We start from the raw sequence: 23142 nt of genomic DNA, 5'->3' as shown, positions 1-23142 counted from the left end.
ATATTTGGTTTTATCCTATGCGTGCTAAATCTAATTTATATTCCATATTTAATCAGTTTCGGTCACTAGTTGAACGGTCATTTTCTGCTAAAATTCTTTCTATTCAATCGGACTTAGGGGGAGAATACAAAAAGCTTCATACTACTTTAGCTGGTCTTGGCATACGCCATAGGCAGTCCTGCGCGTATACGCATGAACAAAATGGTAGAGTCGAGCGTAGGCATAGGCACGTTGTCGAGACTAGGCTTGCTTTGATGGCCCAGGCGTCTGTTCTCTCTCAGTTTTGGGACTATGCGTTTGAAACGGCTATTTACCTTATTAACAAGATGCTTACTCATGTTTTGGATAATAAGTCTCCTCATTTCCGTTTACATCGGTCGTCGCCTTCGTACTCGTTTATGCGAGTTTTTGGTTGTCTTTGTTTTCCGTTGCTCCGTCCCTATAATCGTCATAAGTTGCAATTTCGGTCCTCTCCTTTTGTGTTCTTGGGGCATCCTGACTCTTTTCGGGGCTATCGTTGTCTAGATATTAACACTAATAAGGTTTTTATCTATCGCCATGTGCGCTTTGACGAGTCTGTATTTCCTTTTGCAGCTTCTAGCTCTGTACAGGCTCCGGTGCTGGCTTCTGATCCGCTATGGGGTGTTGCTGCTTTACCTACTTGCCTGGTTGGTATGCGTGATTCGCCTGTTTTTCCTTCGGGTGGAAGTTCCAGTGAACGCACGGTTACTGCTGATGTGCGGCCTGTTTGTTCTGGCCGGTGTCAGCGTCCTGCGTCGCAGCCTCCTCCGCCTCGGTCTCATGTTATGGCGACTTGTAGTATGGGCCCGACTCAGCATGTTGCTTTGTTTGTTGTAGTTGCACCTGAACCGACATGCTACTCTCAGGCTGTGCGTCATCTGGAGTGGCGCGAAGCCATGAACTTGGAGTTCAATGCTTTACTGCACAATAATACATGGCGCTTGGTCCCTGCTGCTCCGGGTATGAATGTTGTTCGATGCAAGTGGGTCTTCCAGACCAAGCGGAAGGCGGATGGCACAGTTGAGCGTCATAAGGCTCGTCTTGTGGCCAAGGAGTTTAACCAGGTTGCTGGCCAGGACTTCTTTGAGACTTTCAGTCCGGTCGTTAAGCCGACTACTGTGCGTCTTCTTCTATCGTTGGCCATGTCTAGGGGCTAGACGATTCAGCAGCTGGACATTCATAACGCTTTTCTTAACGGTGCATTGGCTGAGACTGTCTACATGCGGCAGCCTCCTGGTTATGAAGATAAGGCGTGGCCCAACCATGTTTGTTTGCTTGAGTGGTCTTTGTATGGGCTTAAACAGGCTCCCCGCGCTTGGTTTGTGAGGTTGCAGACTTTTCTGGTCTCTATTGGCTTTGTTCCATCTAAGACTGATGTTTCTCTCTTTGTTTATTCTCTCGGTGCGGTTCATTTGTATTTTTTGGTGTATGTTGATGACATTTTGGTCATGGGCTCGGATTCGGCTCGTGTTGTTGATCTTGTTGCTAACTCTTCTTGCTCAGTTAGCGTTAGAGTTCAAGGTGCGTGACATGGGCGTTCCAACTTTCTTTCTTGGGATTGAGATTGTTCCGATGTCTGATGGTATGCTGATGATGTATAGATGGGAGTGTGAAAAGTGGGTGTAAATGTCGTTTCGCTGAGGATTGGGGTTATGGCACGTAATTGTATGAATTAAGAATACTAGGCACTAGAGTATGTGAATCAACTAGAATCCAAGCAACTAATAATTGAATGATGAAAATTAAAAGAAATAAAATTGCTAATGGAGATAACTGTATGATAAAGGAATGGGCCAGATTAGGGGGATTGCAATCTTGATGCTCTAACAATCTCAGAATTAGGTAAGGAATAATTAACCTAGGGATTTACGGGCAATGCACAAAAGAATTCAAGTTTGCTACTTTCGTAATCCATAGAAAGAATTAGGCTACAATTGCCCCACTGTCGTTATGCATCAATCATAACCTTAAGCACCTAAGCATTGTAAGCCCCCAAAATTACCCCTATTCTCATAGTAGGAAAATTAGGTTGAAATTGGTAATGCTCGAGGTCTCCATCCAACTTTCGTTGTAATGAATCCCTCTCCTAAGCTAGCAATTAATTGTGGCCATCAATCAATAACAAGTATAAAGAAATCCCCAAATCAACATAAACCCTAGGTAAAAGATTCAATCCCTTTATGCAATAATCATAAATTGAACATCAAGATTAACACCCTATTCCAAACCCATAAGCGAATTACTCACGCATGATTGGAGTAAACAAAGCAAAGCAATAATAAATAACCATAAACATTACAAGAAATCTGAGAAGAAAGTAAATAAAGGAATAAGAGAACTTAAATGATAAAGAACAAATCCAACTTCAATCCGAGATTCCAAGCTTGAAATTAAATAATCTAATGTGAAACTAATCTAAACTATGCTAGGGAAATATAAAGAGAAGGCGGAAAAATAATCTAAAACTAACTAGGGTTGGGAACTCTGTAAGGGAATCTTCTTCAATTGTAGAGAATAGGTAGAATATATAAGAGATAGATGGGCCTTGGCCCATTAGGCAACTTCCAATTCTTTTCCAATTTGTATTCTTGTTTCCTTCCTCCCTTGTAATTCCCTTTCCTTCCAGAACTTATCCAAAATGTTCCAAAATTCTTCCTTTGTTGCTCCTTGTAGATAATTCAACACTTGGACAATATAACACACAAACAATTCCTAATTTCACTAGGATAAGGGAAATACAACTAAAATAAGGGGTGAATTATTGTACAAAATAATAGATATCAACTCCCCCACATTAGAACTTTTGCTTGTCCTCAAGCAATTACCCAGGATAATCCTAGAACTTTTGCTTGTCCTCAAGCAATTACCCAGGATAATCCACCCTCCAGGGCTTGTCCTCAAGCAATTACCCAGGATAATCCACCCTCCAGGCCTTGTCCTCAAGCAATTACCCAGGATAATCCACCCTCCAGGCACTGCACTCAAGCAATTACCCAGGATAATCCACCCTCCAGGCACTGCAACTGATCACACTTCCTTCCTGCTCAACCAATCATTCCACCAACCAACTTATACAATCTAACCTGCTTCAAGAATCATCTCAGAATCACAAGTGAGTTCCCCTCTCAGGCCAATAACCGGGCACCCGAAATTAGGTAGATTAGAACCCTGTATGCACATGTACTCAGTTGAGATTATGTAAGACTTGGCTTAAGATGAACTCCCATAGACATGCCCTTCATACTCACATAGATCACTCTAAAACTGCATGCTAAGATCAAATAGGTCTTTATTTGGCTTGTAATGGGGCTAAGGGTGAGTGGCTAAACAAAGAAGGGGTATGGAAAAATGCACAAAAGAGAGAGAATTTCACACCTATTCACAACTTAAACCTAGAGGAGTTATGGAAAATATGAGCAAGAGAGCAAAACATAATTGGAAAGACAAGAGTATTCTAAACTAGTGGGGGTGAAGACAATTATTCGAGCAACCTGACTTGCACTTTTATTCATCCTTCTTTTTCTTTCTTTTCTCTAATAACCATTTTTCTCCTTTTTTTTTCAATTTACAAACATTTTCTTTCCTTCAATTCAAACCAACCAAACAATTCCTTCACCACACCCCCACACTAGAACAAAGATAACAGGAATAACTCTATCAAAAGTAAGCTCAAATAGGGAAATCTCCTCTAAATTAAAGAACAAATGCTACATTCTCTCTAAGGGTGAATGGAAATATATGGCTAAGGGCTAAGGGTTAAATAATATGGCTAAACAAGAAAAACAAAACAAAAAACGGGGTTAAGTGCTTTGCACTTAATAAACAAAAACAAGGCTCAAAGGGGACAACTAGGGAAAATAATTGTAACACAGGGTAGGTTTAAAGGCTTGGGCTAACAACAATGGCCTAAATCACTTCAAAGCATGCAAATTCTAGACTTCACTATGAGAGCACTGAGACAAGCTATGGCAGAACAGGTATCACCGGAATCCTACATAAGCCTTCACTAGCAATGCATAACAAACAGGGGAAACATTTAGGTTAGAGGTTAACCCAATTATTGACAAGAGACTGAATTAAACACAAGCTCAACCTTGAATCATCCCTGACAAGCTAGGCTGCACAAGTACCACCAAACAAACCACAAACCAGCAGGAAGTAAAGTGGTCACAGCCACAACACAAGGAAAGCATACTACCTTCAACTGCAAATTGAGTCCTTCAAGCAAACTTCATCCAAATTTCATCAGAAATAGTACCCCTCCCACACTTAAGCTGGACATCGTCCCTGATGGACAACCAAGGCCCCACGAACGAAAGCAATAAAGAGATATCGAACTAGAAAGCATGAAAACAAACAGGAAACTAAATTTTTTTTTTACTTTTCTTTTCGTATGGACCGCCATCACGGTTTGGGTCACGGCCGGGATATGGCCCGTGACCCAGAGCCCTCAAAACTGCTCTCAGTACTGGAATTCGGTGAAGCCCTTCACGGCCTGGGTCACGGCCGGGATGTGACCCGTGACCCAGAGCCCTCAAAAGTGCTCTCAGCACTGGAATTTCTGGTGGAACCTCCCGGGCAGGGTCACGGCCGGGAGGGTGACCGTGACCCAGAGCCCTCGTTTGGCCTCTCGGTACTGGAATTTCTGGGCGGCTGTCACGGCCTGGGTCACGGCCGGGATGTGGCCCGTGACCCAGAGCCTTCTGCTGCTCTGTGGCTACTGGAATCGACGCCGAGGCATCACGGCTGGGGTTACGGCCGTGAGCCTGGCCGTGATCCAGCGCTCTCTTTTCGCACTTCTGTTCTTTTCGTGCCCAAGTTCGGTTTCACCTGCAAGTTAGTCCAAAATATTCCCTAAAGCACTTCTAAACTGTTTCAAAGCATAACCTCTTCAATTCTAACTATTCCCCACTCTCTAAAAAGTAAAACAGTGCAAAACTCTCACCAAAATAACCCAAAGAACACCCCGTAAACAAAGAAAAACTCTTAACTCTACTCCGAACTAAAATAGAAAAAATGCAGTAAAATAAAGTGCAAAAAGTAAAGGATAACATGGGGTGCCTCCCATGAAGCGCTGAGTTTACTGTCGTCAGCTCGACTCAACCTCATGGATATCAGGTGGGATTGTGATTCGGTGGCTTTTTGAACTTAGCCAGCTCTCTCAACCATCTTTTGTAGAAGCCATCAGGACCAAAGAATTTTTTTTCTTTCGTTTCAGCACACTTGACTTCTCAGGGGGTTCAGGATCAATAGGAGAAACATGCTAATCCCCTAACTCAATCTTTCTACTTTCATCAGTGCACTCACCCAGCCCTTCTATCAAGTAACACTCATCAACATACGAGGGCTGGTGCTTCGCCATTTTGAATATGTCAAACTCGATCTTGTTCTCAGCCACCTCCATCACTAGTTTTCCTCTCCTCACATCAATAAGTGCACCAGCAGTAGCCAAGAAAGGTCTACCAAGTATAATAGGAACCTTGGCATCCTCCTCTATATCCAGAACAACGAAATCTCCCGGTATAAAGTATTGATCAATCATGACCGGGACATCCTCAAGAACTCCCACCGGACGCTTAATGGAGCGATCCGCCATCTGTAGGGTCATGGAGGTGGGTTTTGGTGTGCCCAGGTTGAGCCTCTTACATAAAGAATATGGCATAAGACTAACACTGGCACCCAGATCACATAGAGCACCCCCAACTACAAATCCACCAATGATGCAAGGGATGGCAAAACTACCTGGATCTTTCAGCTTAGGATGTAGTTTATGTTGAAGAACTGCACAGGTCAAGTCTCCTTCGCTCAGATCCACCACCGCACTCTTCTTTGGCTTTTTCTTATTGCCTAAAATATTCTTCAGAAACTTCTTGTACGATGGAATCTGAGTGATTGCTTCAACAAAAGGCATGGAGATCTCCAGCTTATCTAACATCTTATAGAACTTGCTCTCTCTATCAGACTCCTTTGATTTCCACAACCTGAACTTGCTCTCTCTATCAGACTCCTTTGATTTCCACAACCTCTGTGGATATGGTAACAGGTTGCAAGGTGATTTCCACAACCTCTGTGGATATGGTAACAGGTTGCAAGGTATAACCGAGTCATCTACCTTCTTGTTCTTCCTTTCATGCTTCTTACTTGGAGCACTCTCATCTGGCACATGGGCTTTTCCTTTAGCACTATCTCTCTGAATCACAGGCTCCTCCCCACTCTCATCAGGGCCATCCTCAACTTGAATGCCCTCATCCTTCTTATCAGTTTTCTCAAGCACTGGATCATTTGAAGGAAATGGAGGATCCTTCAATGCTAATCCGCTCCTAGTGATGACTGCATTCACTTGGTGCCTTGGATTTTCTATACTTGCTGGCAGTCTACCATTCGAAGATGAGGCTTGATTAGAAAACTGATTACCACCACCTTGCTGTTGCCCTGTGAGGCTCTCTATCAGTGCTTGTTGAGAGCTGAGAGCAGCTTGCTGAGAGATAAAAGCATTTTGCTGAGTGCTAAGGGCAGCTTGCTGAGACTCTACGGTTGCCTGTAATTTGCTCATCTGAGCTATCATGGTGTTCATGAGAGTCTGCATATCAGGATCCTGAAATGGTCTAGAGAAACCTTGACCTTGAGTGTTCCCAAAATTCTGATTCCCTTGCTGGAACTGCCCTTGATTGGGATTCTGATTATTCTGATTATTTCTCCACTGAGTTCCTTGGTTGCCACCTCTGTTCCCTTGATTGCCTTGAAAACCCGGTGGATTGTTCCTCACTTGATTGCCTTGATTGTTCCAAGAGGGAACAAACTGATATCTTCCTTGCTGCTGATAGTTCCCATAACCTTGCCCCTGGCCTTGTGGTCTAGAATAACCAATGAGATCAACTTGCTCCACATTAGGTTGAGTGACTCGGTTACCGGAGTTTAACAGATGACATGTTTGAGCTGCATGATTTCCACCACAAATTGCACAACAGGCTACAAGAGGTACCTGTGGCATAGAATAGGGGTTAGGAACATAAGGATTCTGTGGAAACAGTGGAGGCTGAGCAACTGCCTGGACACTCTGAGTAGGGCCCTGTACTATCTGCTTTAGCATGTGTTGTATGGTATCCAGCTGAGCCTGTATTGCCATCTTTTCTTCAACTTCGAACATCCCAGCTGTCTTCTCTCTCTTGGGTATATCATCCCCCTCAGTGTACCAGTAAGTATTGTTAGAGGTGATCCTCTCAATCAACTGCTCTCTAGCTGCCGGTCCCATATAAATGAAAATACCCCCAAAGGATGAGGTATCTAGAATAATCTTTGACCGGTTAGTCAATCCCTCATAGAATGATGAAATAAAGTCACCTGAGGTCATCAAATTCTTTGGGCACTGTCTCCTCAACTCCTTAAATCTCTTCCAAGCCTTAGGAAGATCTTCATTGCCAAATTGCTGAAAATTCTAGATCTATTTCTTTAACTTGGCAGCTTTGGAAGGAGGACAGTACTCCTGCATGAAAGCTTTGTGGAGCTGTTCCCAGATAATGAAATGGTTGGCTGGAAAAGAGTTCAACCAACTATGTGCTTGATCTCTCAGGGAAAAGAGGAATAGCCTCAGCTTGATGGCTTCACTGGGAACACCATTCATCTTGATGGTCTGGCAAATACGGTCAAAATTCACAATATGGGTTTTCGGGTCCTCAACCCTGAGATCCTCCAAACTGATTATTCTGGACCATCTGAATGATAGCAGTCTTCAACTCAAAATTATTTGCTTCAATTCCTAGATACACAATGCAATCTTCTTCAGTGAACTCAAGAGCTAAATGGGTTGCCATGGGATTTGCTTGTGGGACCTTCTAGGCAAACTGGTGAAAAAAGTTGGGATTCATCTGATGGAGAAGATTTTGCATCCCAACCCCATAGCCCGGCTGCTGGTATACAGGCTGCTGCTGCATGAAAGGAGCTCCCAATCCTCCCCCAACATAGACATTCGGGTTTGGAATCGGCCCTGAAGTTCTGTGCCTGATTCTGAACATTTGGTACTGGAGGATCAGCACGAACTCCAGGGTTGTCCCCAATTGCCTCTCTCTGCCTCGGGTGCTATTGTGTGTTGACACCAATATGGGCTGGTTGTCCGGTATTGCTACAGTCTCTGGTCTCCATGTCTACTTCGAAGTCCTGGAACTCTCGAAGCCAATCACGTAACACCTTCTTCTCCCTCCTTAACTTCCTCTCAAGATTTAGATCGTAGGGACGAAGATTTGTGTTCCCTTTCGATCTAGTGTGCATAAAAGGAGGGTAACATGCTGTCTAACACAACCACAGACACTCTTGGAAGGAACTAGTTATGGGTTAGTGCAGATTAATTTTTTTTTTTCGAATAATGAATAAAATAAAACTTGATCTCCTAAAATTCACTAACTCTAATGCTAGCAAGAAATTAATCACACAATCAAAACCAAATAAACCAATCCCCGGCAACGGCGCCAAAATGTGATGATGTATAGATGGCAGTGTGAAAAGTGGGTGTAAATGTCGTTCCGCTGAGGATTGGGGTTATGGCACGTAATTGTATGAATTAAGAATACTAGGCACTAGAGTATGTGAATCAACTAGAATCCAAGCAACTAATAATTGAATGATGAAAATTAAAAGAAATAAAATTACTAATGGAGATAACTGTATGATAAAGGAATGGGCCAGATTAGGGGGATTGCAATCTTGATGTTCTAACAATCTCAGAATTAGGGAAGGAATAATTAACCTAGGGATTTACAGGCAATGCACAAAAGAATTCAAGTTAGCTACTTTCGTTAATCCATAACAAGAATTAGGCTACAATTGCCCCACTGCCGTGATGCATCAATCATAACCTTAAGCACCTAAGCATTGTAAGCCCCCAAAATTACCCCTATTCTCATAATAGGAAAATTAGGTTGAAATTGGTAAGGCTCGAGGTCTCTATCCAACTTTCGTTGTAATGAATCCCTCTCCTAAACTAGCAATTAATTGTGGCCATCAATCAATAACAAGTAGAAAGAAATCCCCAAATCAACATAAACCCTAGGTAAAAGATTCAATCCCTTTATGCAATAATCATAAACTGAACATCAAGATTAACACCCTAATCCAAACCCATAAGCGAATTACTCACGCATGATTGGAGTAAACAAAGCAAAGCAATAATAAATAACCATAAACATTGCAAGAAATCTGAGAAGAAAGTAAATAAAGGAATAAGAGAACTTAACTGATAAAGAACAAATCCAACTTCAATCCGAGATTCCAAGCTTGAAATTAAATAATCTAATGTGAAACTAATCTAAACTATGCTAGGGAAATATAAAGAGAAGGCGGGAAAATAATCTAAAACTAACTAGGGTTGGGAACTCTGTAAGGGAATCTTCTTCAATTGTAGAGAATAGGTAGAATATATAAGAGATAGATGGGCCTTGGCCCATTAGGCAACTTCCAATTCTTTTCCAATTTGTATTCTTGTTTCCTTCCTTCCTTGTAATTCCCTTTCCTTCCAGAACTTGTCCAAAATGTTCCAAAATTCTTCCTTTGTTGCTCCTTGTAGATAATTCAACACTTGGACAATATAACACACAAACAATTCCCAATTTCACTAGGATAAGGGAAATACAACTAAAATAAGGGGTGAATTATTGTACAAAATAGTAGATATCATATGCTTCTCTCGCAACGTCGCTACATTTCTGATATTCTGAGACGCTCGGGCATGGTTGACTGTAAACCGGTGTCTACTCCGATTTCGCTTGTGAAGTCTGTTGATGGTTCAGTGGTGCCCTATGCTGATCCTACCTAGTACCGTAGTATTGCAGGTGCCCTCCAGTATCTTACGGTCACCCGTCCAGATTTGTCTGGCGCTGTTAATCTTATATGCCAGTGTATGCATACCCCTTCCAAAGCTGATTGGTGCATGCTCAAACGGGTCTTACGGTACGTGAAAGGAACTTTACACTATGGTCTTCACGTTACGAAGTCCTTATCTGTTGATCTTCATGCTTTCTCGGATTCGGATTGGGCTGGTAATCCTGATGATCGGAAGTCCACTAGCAGTTTTGCAGTTTATTTTGGGAATAATCTGGTCTCCTGGTCCTGCCAGAAGTAGCGCACGATAGCGCGTTCTTCTACTGAGGCAGAATACAAAGCCTTGGTAGATGTCACTGTTGAGGTTACTTGGCTTGTGTCACTTCTGAAGGAGATTGGTTTGCCTGTGCGTTCTGTTCCGCGCTTATGGTGTGATAACTTGGGCGTCACGTACCTATGTGCGAATCCTATTTTCCATGCTCGCACGAAGCACGTGGAGATTGACTGTCACTTTGTTTGGGACAAGGTGTCTAAGAAGGAATTGCAGGTCCACTTCATTTCTACGAAGGATCAGTTGGCAGACGTGTTCACTAAACCGCTTTCGACATCTCGTTTTACTTTTTTGCGTGACAAGCTCAAGGTCGTTGCTCACCCTTATGCTTGAGGGGGAGTGTTAGGACTCTAGTCATTGTATTGGTTTAGGACTCTCTCTTCTAGGTTCATATATTATCCTTTGTATTATTACATTAATGATTATGTGATTCAATGCTCATCGTAATAACCTTTGCATTCTATGAGAATCGTCTAAATACTGATCCTTTTATGTTTTTTAAGAAAATGAGTCGGTATTGCAAATAAGTGTTGGTTCTTCAACATTTAATCCAGTTCATTCAAAATTTAATGGTGAGCAAATTTATTTTTCTAATAGCCTATACACGCCTATTTTTTTTTTGTGTAAAATGCAGTCATAAATTTTCCTTTCTTCCTCCCTCAATGCAATTATAACAAATTCATTATGTGCATCGCACGGGTGAAAATACTAATAATAATAAATCAAGCCATTTCAACGGCTTGATTCAAAGAAAACAAAAAAAAATTATGACATAGCAGTGGGTGAGAGACAAAAAAATTATAATATACTTGTCCTCCCGTGCGCGTTTACTACGCGCCGATTCGCCTTTTCTCTGGAGAGAAAGTTCTTTCTGAAAAATAACAATTTTTGCTTTTAATTATTTTCTTCCATTTTTTCCCTTTTCCTCTCTAATCTTTATCATTGGAGATGTCTTAAGTTTAAAAATAATTTTTTTTTTAAATCACTGTATCTTTACAACAAAAGAATTCAAAAAGAAAAAGAAAGTTATTGTATCTTTACAGCAAAATTTATTTGTATCTTGCAGACTGAAAAAAAAATTATTAAATGATTTCTTTCCGTTCGTGATAGAACATTTATTTGTTTCACATAAACCAACTAATTAATGATTTTTCCTGGAAACTTGTTTTTAGTGGGAAACCATTTATAGGTTTCTCACTAGAAATAGTTGAATATTTCTTTTTTATTTTTATTTTTATTTTTTGGAGTTTTCGACTAACACCAATGGCCGGAAACTCGGGAAATCACTCATTCACTCAACAATTATCCTATCAAATTTTTTGGTACTACTGATAATATATGGTCGTTGTTTCCGATCAATTTTGATATGTTAATGAGAAATAGTGATTATGATTTTTCAAATTAATATTTAAAGTTGTTAGAAAGATAGTTGAAACAATCAATACTAACTAAAAAAAATAGGATATGATCACTTTTGAATGATCAAAAAAGAGTTATTTTCACTTTTGGTCCCATGATTATGGTACCATTTCTACATTTGGTCCCTGACTATTAAAATTTTTAGATTTGGTCCCATGACTTTTAAATTCCTACCATATTTGGTCCTTCCGATCAAACTCCAGCCACATTCCGATTACCGACACTTATTTTCCGACGAATAAATTCAGTTAAGGGCAATTTTGTCATTTCATTTTTAAATTTAAAAAAAAAAACAGAAAAGCAGCAGGTTGATCTTCTTCTTCTTCGTTCGGCGCCGGTGAAGAAGAAGAAGAACCGGCGGCGATGAGCGAGAGAGAGAGACCTCCAAGAATTGAGTATCTTGCTCTAGTCGCTTCAATTCAGCTGAAATACGATGCTTCCCTCTCAAATTCGCCACCGATCGTATTTGCTGCCCTGGGCTCTGTGGTGATTCCATATCTTATCTATCTTACCCACTTTCTCTTTCTCTCACAAATTGAAACCCCTTAAAAATTCAAAGAAAAAAAAAATTAACCCCTAACCCTCGATTATCAAAGCCTAGATGAACATGTCCTTGATCCAGCTGATCGTGCTGGCGTCGTCGAGGTCCGTGACTGAGGAGGAGTGGGAAGAGACAACCGTTGCGTCGGAGGTTGCTATGACCGTACCACCACCACGCACTCACCGCCGCTGGTCTTCTTCTTCGCCGGCGCTGAACGAAGAAGAAGAATACGATGACCAGCCTGCCGCTTCTCTGTTTTTTTTTTTTAATTTAAAAAATGAAATGACAAAATTGTCCTTATTAACTGAATTTACTCACCGGAAAATAAGTGTCGGTGACCGGAATGTGGCCAGAATTTAATCGGAATGACCAAATGTGGTAGGGATTTAAAAATTGTGGGATCAAATCTGAAAATTTTAATAGTCAGGGACCAAATGTGGAAATGTTACCATAGTCGTAGGACCAAAAGTGAAAATAACACATCAAAAAATTTAAAAGTTTTAACAGTTAATATCTACTATACCAATAAGAGCCAAAGAGAGTTAGGCCTAAAATAGGTAGAAAAAATGATGGTCAAATTATTTAATCAAATGGATGGTTCAGATGAATTATTTAATCAAATAGATGGTTAAGATAATTCAGATTAATATTATTAATAGAGATTACCTAATTTAACCTTACTTTTATGATTAACCGTTAAGTTTTCCGTTAAATATTCTCTTTTCCATTAATATTCCGTTAACTTTTAACTTACCCATTAATTTCTATAAGAAAGACCTTAGGTTCGAAACTCATCTCAATCAAATTTGACATGATTAAGTTTCTCACTCTATTTTACTCTTATTAAATCAAATAAATTAGTAGCTACAACAAAAAATGATACATATGTATTTCTTTAATTTAGAATTATGTGTCTACAATACCTTTATTTGAAAAAATTATTCATTATCAAAAAATTAAATTAAATAAGAGAATTAATTTCATTAGTTATATTGTCTTTATTTTCTCTCATGCAAAAATTCTTTACATTCAAATTTATCAATTCTTATTCATTACATTGTCCATTATCTTATTTTTACAATATCTTGTAATTAAATATCAAAGTTATAGTACAAAATAATGTTATATATTTATTTACCAAGTATTTTATTAATACTATGAAAAAAAAAATTTAAAATAATTTGAAGCTAATTATATTAACTACTTGGGGATTGGTTGACAAAGAGAGTACTCAAATAATAACCCAACAAATTGAAGCTTAATCACTCTATTTTACTCTTATTGAATTAAATAAATTAGTAGTTACACCAAAAAATGATACATATGTATTTCTTTAATACCATGAAAAAAAATAAAAAAAGAATAGTTTGAAACCAATCATATTAACTACTTGGAGAATTTGTTGACAATGAAAGTACTCAAATAACCCATTACTCAGCAAATTGAAGCGAGAAACTACCTTTTAATATCTTTGGAATACATAATATTTTAAATTTTCAAATTTTTATTAATTTATTTAATCTTTTTTTCTTAAACTAGGGATTTCTTTATCCACAATAACTCATTCAACAGTAATGGTTAAACCAAATGAACCTCAAGCAGAACACCTAAAGAAAAGTCCATAGCTCTTATATCATAATCTCATTGCATGATGTTGTCATCTATGCTACCAGCAATAACTGAATTGCAAATAACACACTACCAACAAAAAGGAAGAGAACAGATAGTAAAGATGAAGACAATGACAATGTTACTCAAAAGAGAATTAATAACACTTAGAAAAATTCAAATTAAAAGTAGTATTTATTTAGACTATCATTTTTAGACCAAATATTTAGACTATCGATTTTACAAGGTTGCAAACATTTATTTAAGTAATAATTATAATGAATTTTCTATATTATCTTGGATTTATATATTTTGAGTTAGATATTTAAATAAACAAATTCGACATTCAATTACTCATGTATAAACTTCTCCTATATAATCTTGCATTGATATACTTTCAAATATTTATTTAAATATAAACATTGGGCATTAACTCATTCGCGCAATGCGCGTATAAAACTAGTATTTATATATATCTAGTCATTTTCATATCATATCATCCTAACGAATTATATAGTTAACATAACTTTTAAATCACTAAGAATTGAACTGAGATCCAATGTTTGAAAATGTACCTTTAGAATATATATATATATATATATATATATATATATATATATATATATATATATATATATATATATATATATATAATCTTTGAAATTAGAGCCTTTGTCATTGTCAACTAAGATGTCTTTGTCATTATATTCTACTTTTTGCCTTGATATAGCTGAGAAAATAAATCATAAGATACATATGTTTTAACTATAAGTCAAATTCATATATATTTTTGTCCTGTGGCATACTTTTAAAACATAGAAATAGGGTTGGTATACTAAAGATAGGATTAGGCCACAAAATACTAGGTATCCATATCGTCAATCCAATTCAATTAAACAATTGTCTCAAATCTACTATACTAATAAGAGTCCAAAGAAAGTTAGGCCTATAATCTACTATACTAACAAGAGTCAAAAAAAGTTAGGCCTATATCTACTATCTACTATACTAATAAGAGTCAAAGAAAGTTAGGTCTATAATGGGTAGAAAAAATGACGGTCAAATTATTAAATCAAATGGATGGTTCAGATTGTTTAGATTTATATTTTTATTTGAGATTTCCTAATTTATCCTTAATTATATGATTATCCATTAAATTTTTCGTTAATATTCCGTTAACTTTTAACTTACCCATTACTTTCTATAAGTAAGGTCTTAGGTTCAAATCTCATTCCGCTCAAAGTTGGCATAATTATTGAACATATATAACAAATATGTTAGAGTATATTATTAAAAGTAAAGAGCACACTATTACTTTTATTAAATTAAATAAATTAGTAGTTACAACAAAACAATAATACATATGCATTTCTTTAATTTATAATTCGATGTCTACAATGTCATTCAAAAAAAAATATTCATTATCAAAAATTAAAAAGAGATATAATTTCATTGGTTATGTTGTCTATATTTTCTACAATACAAAGATTCCTTAACTTCAAATTTATTAATTAATTATATTCACTACAATTTTCATTATTTTTTTTTACCATTGTCTTGTAATTAAATATCAAAGGTATACTAAAAAATAATGTTATATATTTATTTACCAAGTATTATGTTAATAACATGGAAAAAATTAAAATAAAAACAGTTTGAAGCCAATCATATTAACCACTTATGGAGGATTTATTTACAAAGAAGACATTCAAATAACTCAATAAATTGATTTAAAACTCATTATTAAAAATGTCAATGTAGGGCAATAGAATATTGTGACACACTTGATGCATTGAAAAGATGTTGAGACTACAACATTGTTGGAATTAATCTTTCAAATTCAGAAAAAGGAAGAAATTTGAAAAATAGTTACCGTTGCAGCATTCATTAATCTTGTACGTAAAATACTTATTGTGCATTCTTTAAATGTATTAGAACTAATATAAATTTACAATTCATTTCATTTCCTACAATCAACTTGTTTGAATTAAAGACAAAATCAACATCGATTTTGACAACAAAAATAATTGGTATATAAGATGTAGTCACTGTTAAAAAAATTTTATGCACAAAGTGGCAAACTATTTAACTGCATATATTGTGATGAAAAGGCAATAGTAAGTACTCCAAGGTTAGTATCAAATCAACAAAAAAATTTACAAAAAAAAAAAAAAACACACACACACACACACACAAAATCAAGTATATACTCATTCATACTAATTCCAAAATATGAATCTTCAAAAAAACATGTGCAAAATGAATGTAGAAATTGTTGATGAAACTAGACATATTGCACATCAGTATTCGACTACCTGCAAAGCTATTGTTGTTACTATAAGTAAACAAGTTATGAAAATATAACAAAATGTACTACTCATTAACCTTCTACAAATCTAATCTGTTCAATACTTTCACATGATGAGAATGTACAACACACATTTCACAACACATGAAACATGTACGAGAAAAAACTACTCCAATATAATATTGCATTGATATAGTTTTAAGTACTTATTTAAAAATAAACATTGAGCATTATTTCAATCGTGCAATGTGTCTCGAAGAACTAGTTGTTATTATAAATATCCAGTTTGCTTTATTGAGAGGTATATATTAAGGTGTCGTATTTTTTATATTACAATGCATGGTGAAATTTATCTATGATATAGCTTGCCTGTTGTAGGAATATGTATATTTTGTGGGTCACATTGCAGATTTAAAAAAAAATAAAATTTTACAGCTAGCAGTATTAAAGGCCCTGTAAAAGCATCCACGCTAATGGGCAACCACTACCTAATGGCTGTCTTGCACCGCAAATTATACTGTGCACCACGGTGCACATAGCAATGTGCACCACGTACCTAAACGATGTCGTTTTGAGCATTGTAAACTAATCGTCCGTTTTTTTGGAAATCACGTTTCTCGTTTCGACCAGTTTCTGTATTTATGTTAATATTCTGTGTATTCTAGGCAATCATTCTGTGTATTCTAGGCAACCGTTCTGTGTATTATAGGCAACCGTTATGTGTATTCATGTTAGTAACCATGTTGTGATGTGTTTGTGCATTCGAATGTTTAGGATGATGAGTTCTGTGTATTTTGTGTAAATATTATGTGTATTCATGTTATTAACACAAGTTGAAATGTGTTTGTGCATTCGAATGTTGGGATGAGTTCTGTGTATTTTGCGTCAATATTCTGTGTATTATGGGCAAACATTCTGTGTATTCTAGGCAAACGTTCTGTGTTTTATATAATGATTATGTGTATTATAGATAATGAATTACATGAGTCATTCGCGTCCGCGTCTCTAACACCAAAACGACGTCGTTTTACGTACGGGTGCACATTGCTATGTGCACCGTGGTGCAGGGTATAACGATTGGTCTTGCACACCCGTAGCATCGCACCAGGGGCGCATTTACTTTTTTTCTTTTTCTTTTTTTTGCTTTATTTTATTATTATTTATTTTCTTTGTTCCTTTTTCTTTGTATTTTTTCTCCCTTTTGTTATTATTATTATTATTTGTTTTCTCTAATCGGAATCGAACATGATTACGTAAGATTTGAGTTGACTGGAATAGTTGCGTGTTTAGTTTGGGTTTTGAAAATTGTATTCCCTCCATGTATTCTCATTTCCTTTAAATACTACACTGGAACTAGCGTTACGTTCCTCATCGATCATCATATCATATCGTCAATGGAGAGGGTCCTGAAAAAGCTGGTGCGGATAAAACAAAATTCACAGAATGCTGGGAGACATCTCGTAAAACACCTTACATCATGCGCCTTGCCATGTCTGCTGGCATTGGAGGCCTTCTCTTTGGATATGACACTGGTATGTATGTAAATTAAAATCCCCACGCCACTTTCATTATATTTTTTGAATGGCATTACATGCACTTTAATTTCATTTTGTACGTTTAATCTTTTCCATATTAATATATATATATACCACATGAAAGAATCTGCTCTTGTCTGTTATGTGCTTTATTTAATTTGCACTGGATCATATCGGACGACTAATAATGAAGATGCTATATATATATATGTGTGTGTGTAATAAAAGGCGTTATTTCTGGAGCTCTGTTGTATATCAAGGAAGACTTTAAAGCTGTCCAGGACAAAACATGGCTTCAGGTAGGCAAGTAAACTAACGTATAGAAGTACAGTACTGATCCGATCATGATTAATATATTCTGATCTGATCTTATCCTTAATTTGAAGGAAACAATTGTGAGCATGGCCGTGGGCGGTGCGATTGTAGGAGCTGCATTGGGGGGTTGGATGAGCGATAAGTATGGAAGAAAAAGGTCGATTCTTATAGCTGATGTTGTGTTCTTTTTGGTGCAATTGTGATGGCTGCTGCCCAACTTCCTTGGATGATAATCCTGGGAAGAATCTGGTGGGTTTAGGAATTGGAACGGTGTCCAACACTTCCCCCTTTATATCTCAGAGGCTTCACCTGCTAGAATCAGAGGTGCTCTTGTTAGCATTAATGGCTTGTTCATTACTGTGGGGCAGGTCCTCTTCTCTCATTAACTTAGCATTCACCAGGGTACGTATTTTCTTTTAATTTGCATACATACTGCACTGCTATATGCTATATGCTATTTTAATTATATATACATTTTTTAAGATAAGACTAATCCAGTCAAATGTATCACATTCTATTCAAAGACGCCGGGCACCTGGCGTTGGATGCTTGGGACAGTTGGAGTGCCCTCTTTAGTTCAATTCGTATTGATGCTCTCCCTTCCGAGTCTCCCAGATGGTTATATAGGCAGGTATGGTCATTCATCCATCAATCCTAGCTAGCTACAATCACCTTTTGCTGTAAAAGAGTTAATATGATGATTCCGACTATCAATTTTATCTAATAAAATTCATGATTATGAAATTGAGCTCAATTTTCATGATAATTAATACAAGCCAACACCAAATGGATCAGCCAGTAGCCACACATGTGTCTAACACCCAAATGGATCTAGCCAGTAGCCACACATGTTTGCAAAATACATTAAGGCTATGGCTATGTTTGGTTAACAGTAGATCCATCAAAATTTGGCGAATTTGATCATCTTTAGTGATTTGACCGAGTCAAACCGTTAAAAATAATGTTTGGTTAATAGTTTGCTCCAAACCACTAAAATCCCTAACGCTTTGGGGTTGGTATTTTAGAGAAAAAATTACTCTTCCCCAAAACACCCTCCCTTTTATAATAATAATAATAATAATAATAAGCCTGAAGCTTCTTTAAATAAAGAAACCTCAGGCTTCTCTTTCTCTTGCCCATCCGATGTGGGATGGACAAGAGGAGAATAAAGGGCTTTGAGCTCCCTTTTATAAAGGAGTTCAACGCCCCTTTTTTTAAAAACTTACAAACATCTTTACATTTTCTTTTGTCTCTTTTTTTTTGTTTATTATTATTATTATCACTATAATTATTATTATTATGTTATTATTATTATTATTACTACTACAAAGTATTATTATTATATATACCCTTTTGGTCATTTTACATGTTAACCGCTAATCTAAACAGCTAATTTTATCAAACATCTTTTTGTAAATCGCTAATACGTTCCGCTGGTCAAACCCATTAATACAATCCGCTATTATTTAATTACTGCTAACACAATTCGCTACCACTAACCGCTGATTGCTGATAACCAAACAAGTCCTAAATCTAAATATATAATGTTGCGGGCACGAGGATCTGTGTTTTGACCGTTTGGATAATTTAGAATTTGTTTTTTAGTTAATTAGGATAATTATTTTAAATTATTTTAAATTTAGTTGGTTTCGTTAGATATTTATAATTAATTTTATTAGTTAACTAGTATTTTTGCCCGTGTGTTGTATGGAATGGATTTGTTATAATATTTTAAGAATATTTGGATCATTATACAATTATATAAATTATAACATTGAATATTATGTAGCACAATTAATGAAATTTGTTGGATCGATTATGTTTTCTGATGCTCTTTGCTTGAATTAGAGCAAATAATTGTCCAATTACCCGTGCGATGCACGGATAAATTTTTTAATTATATATTTAGATAATAAAAATAAGATGAAATTATAAAAAATTCTAATATTAAATGTGTACAGTTATTTGATTATAAGATTAATGCAAACGTATTACTCAACTAATTGAATAATATATGACTTGTTTGTGACAATTATCTTAAAAGATCGATATGTAATATGACTTATTAATTATATTATTACTAAAATAAATAAGGGAAAATGAGAAATAATTTAATTATAATTATTATAAAATAAATTCATCGACAAATGTTTAGCTTAATTACCATGATAATTATTAGTCAATTACACTAATATATGTGCAATTATATATTATTTTCACCATACCGCATTTACTTTTTCTTTCTCTTCCATATTTGAACGAATTAATTGAAATTATTATAAAAAATCTAAAACCATGTTAATTAATTTTTTAAAAGTTTAAATAATTTAAAGTTATCAAAAGGAAAGTGTAATAATTTTTTAAAGTTTTTAAATAATTTCACTCAATTAGTAATATCCTTTTCATTTTCAAATTGCCTAATTTTCGTTTCTTTTTTATTAGATCTTTTTATATTTTCAATCAATTAGTAAAATCAATTTTTTTTTTCATTTTATCTTTACTATTGTTTGGGCGGAATTTTCACAAAAGATTTTATTTTATTAATAGTAGTATAGATATCGTATTCGAAATTATTACTATTGGTGTAAATAATAATTAATAAATTATTTTTTCTTATAAAATTACGCATAATTTTTTCCATTTCTCACAATTATAAGGTTTAATTATTCTCATAATTTGGAAAATAAAATTTGATACCAATTAAATTTATTAATTTTTACCAATTAATTAATAATATTAGTTTGTGCGGGAAAGTTGAAGGGGAGATTTTTTCTTTTATTAAAGTATTGATACGTGAATATAGAAACAATATTACCAATGAATAGATATTAGTTAATTTCATTTTACATTTTCTTACCAAATAAGGCTTTATTAATTATTTGACCAATAAGATATTTAATTAATTGACTACAAAAGTTTGGGCGGGAAAATGAAAATAGAGGATTTTTACTTTATATATATTATAGTATAGATTATATATTAGGATATTTTATATTTTCAATCAATTAGTAATATCAATTTTCTATTCCATTTTATCTTTACTATTGTTTGGCGGGAATTTCACAAATGAGAGATTTCTTTTTATTAATAGTTGTATAGATATAGAATTATAGATAAGTATTCGAATTATTATTATTGGTATAATAATAATTAATAAATTATTTTTTCCTTATAATATTATGTACAATTTGTTTCCATTATTCTCACAATTATAATGGATTTAATTATTCTAGAATTTGGGTAAATAAAATTTTTTTAAATTTAATCTTTATTAATTTTTTACCAATTAATTAATAATATTAGATTGTGCGGAGAAGGTTGAAAAAAAAAAAAACACACACACACACACACAAAATCAAGTATTATACTCATTCATACTAATTCCAAAAATATGAATTTCAAAATAAACATGTGCAAAATAGATGTAGAAATTGTTGATGAAACTAGACATATTGCAACATCAGTATTCCGACTACCTGCAAAGCTATTGTTGTTACTATAAAGTAAACAAGTTATGAAAATATAACAAAATGTACTACTCATTAACCTTCTACAAATCTAATCTGTTCAATACTTTCACATGATGAGAATGTACAACACACATTTCACAACACATGAAACATGTACGAGAAAAAACTACTCCAATATAATATTGCATTGATATAGTTTTAAGTACTTATTTAAAAATAAACATTGAGCATTATTTCAATCGTGCAATGTGTCTCGAAGAACTAGTTGTTATTATAAATATCCAGTTTGCTTTATTGAGAGGTATATATTAAGGTGTCGTATTTTTTATATTACAATGCATGGTGAAATTTATCTATGATATAGCTTGCCTGTTGTAGGAATATGTATATTTTGTGGGTCACATTGCAGATTTAAAAAAAAATAAAATTTTACAGCTAGCAGTATTAAAGGCCCTGTAAAAGCATCCACGCTAATGGGGCAACCACTACCTAATGGCTGTCTTGCACCGCAAATTATACTGTGCACCNAAAAAAAAAAAAAAAAAAAAAACACACACACACACACACAAAATCAAGTATTATACTCATTCATACTAATTCCAAAAATATGAATTTCAAAATAAACATGTGCAAAATAGATGTAGAAATTGTTGATGAAACTAGACATATTGCAACATCAGTATTCCGACTACCTGCAAAGCTATTGTTGTTACTATAAAGTAAACAAGTTATGAAAATATAACAAAATGTACTACTCATTAACCTTCTACAAATCTAATCTGTTCAATACTTTCACATGATGAGAATGTACAACACACATTTCACAACACATGAAACATGTACGAGAAAAAACTACTCCAATATAATATTGCATTGATATAGTTTTAAGTACTTATTTAAAAATAAACATTGAGCATTATTTCAATCGTGCAATGTGTCTCGAAGAACTAGTTGTTATTATAAATATCCAGTTTGCTTTATTGAGAGGTATATATTAAGGTGTCGTATTTTTTATATTACAATGCATGGTGAAATTTATCTATGATATAGCTTGCCTGTTGTAGGAATATGTATATTTTGTGGGTCACATTGCAGATTTAAAAAAAAATAAAATTTTACAGCTAGCAGTATTAAAGGCCCTGTAAAAGCATCCACGCTAATGGGGCAACCACTACCTAATGGCTGTCTTGCACCGCAAATTATACTGTGCACCACGGTGCACATAGCAATGTGCACCACGTACCTAAACGATGTCGTTTTGAGCATTGTAAACTAATCGTCCGTTTTTTTGGAAATCACGTTTCTCGTTTCGACCAGTTTCTGTATTTATGTTAATATTCTGTGTATTCTAGGCAATCATTCTGTGTATTCTAGGCAACCGTTCTGTGTATTATAGGCAACCGTTATGTGTATTCATGTTAGTAACACATGTTGTGATGTGTTTGTGCATTCGAATGTTTAGGATGATGAGTTCTGTGTATTTTGTGTAAATATTATGTGTATTCATGTTATTAACACAAGTTGAAATGTGTTTGTGCATTCGAATGTTAGGAGGATGAGTTCTGTGTATTTTGCGTCAATATTCTGTGTATTATGGGCAAACATTCTGTGTATTCTAGGCAAACGTTCTGTGTATTCTATATAATGATTATGTGTATTATAGATAATGAATTACATGAGTCATTCGCGTCCGCGTCTACTAACACCAAAACGACGTCGTTTTACGTACGTGGTGCACATTGCTATGTGCACCGTGGTGCAGGGTATAACGATTGGTCTTGCAC

General features: G+C 35.4%; 2 protein-coding genes and 1 pseudogene across 2 annotated transcripts; 2 read left to right on the top strand and 1 right to left on the bottom strand.

Moving 5' to 3' along the window:
* Positions 1-1241: 1241 nt before the first annotated feature.
* LOC116005797 lies at positions 1242-4879 on the top strand. Its single transcript, XM_031246034.1, has 2 exons — positions 1242-1542; positions 4572-4879. The coding sequence occupies exons 1-2, from the start codon at positions 1242-1244 to the stop codon at positions 4877-4879; spliced, it is 609 nt and encodes a 202-aa protein (XP_031101894.1).
* A 405-nt stretch (positions 4880-5284) lies between these two features.
* Positions 5285-7273, bottom strand: LOC116005796. Its single transcript, XM_031246032.1, has one exon. The coding sequence runs from the start codon at positions 7271-7273 to the stop codon at positions 5285-5287; it is 1989 nt and encodes a 662-aa protein (XP_031101892.1).
* A 2466-nt stretch (positions 7274-9739) lies between these two features.
* Positions 9740-18546, top strand: LOC116005795 (annotated as a pseudogene).
* Positions 18547-23142: the final 4596 nt, after the last annotated feature.

Source organism: Ipomoea triloba, chromosome 15 (genome assembly GCF_003576645.1).
Source record: "Ipomoea triloba cultivar NCNSP0323 chromosome 15, ASM357664v1".
Taxonomy (NCBI): domain Eukaryota; kingdom Viridiplantae; phylum Streptophyta; class Magnoliopsida; order Solanales; family Convolvulaceae; genus Ipomoea; species Ipomoea triloba.
The sequence above is the reverse complement of the archived record's forward strand: the minus strand, read 5'-3'. Positions and strand labels throughout refer to the sequence as shown.

Excerpts from the sequence above, each read along its gene's own strand:
- LOC116005797 (XM_031246034.1), top strand. The coding sequence starts at position 1,242 with ATGCGGCAGCCTCCTGGTTATGAAGATAAGGCGTGGCCCAACCATGTT. Across the intron at positions 1,543-4,571 it reads AGTTAGCGTTAGAGTTCAAG|CACTGGAATTTCTGGTGGAA; the intron begins GTGCGTGACATG and ends AAGTGCTCTCAG.
- LOC116005796 (XM_031246032.1), bottom strand. The coding sequence starts at position 7,273 with ATGGGACCGGCAGCTAGAGAGCAGTTGATTGAGAGGATCACCTCTAAC.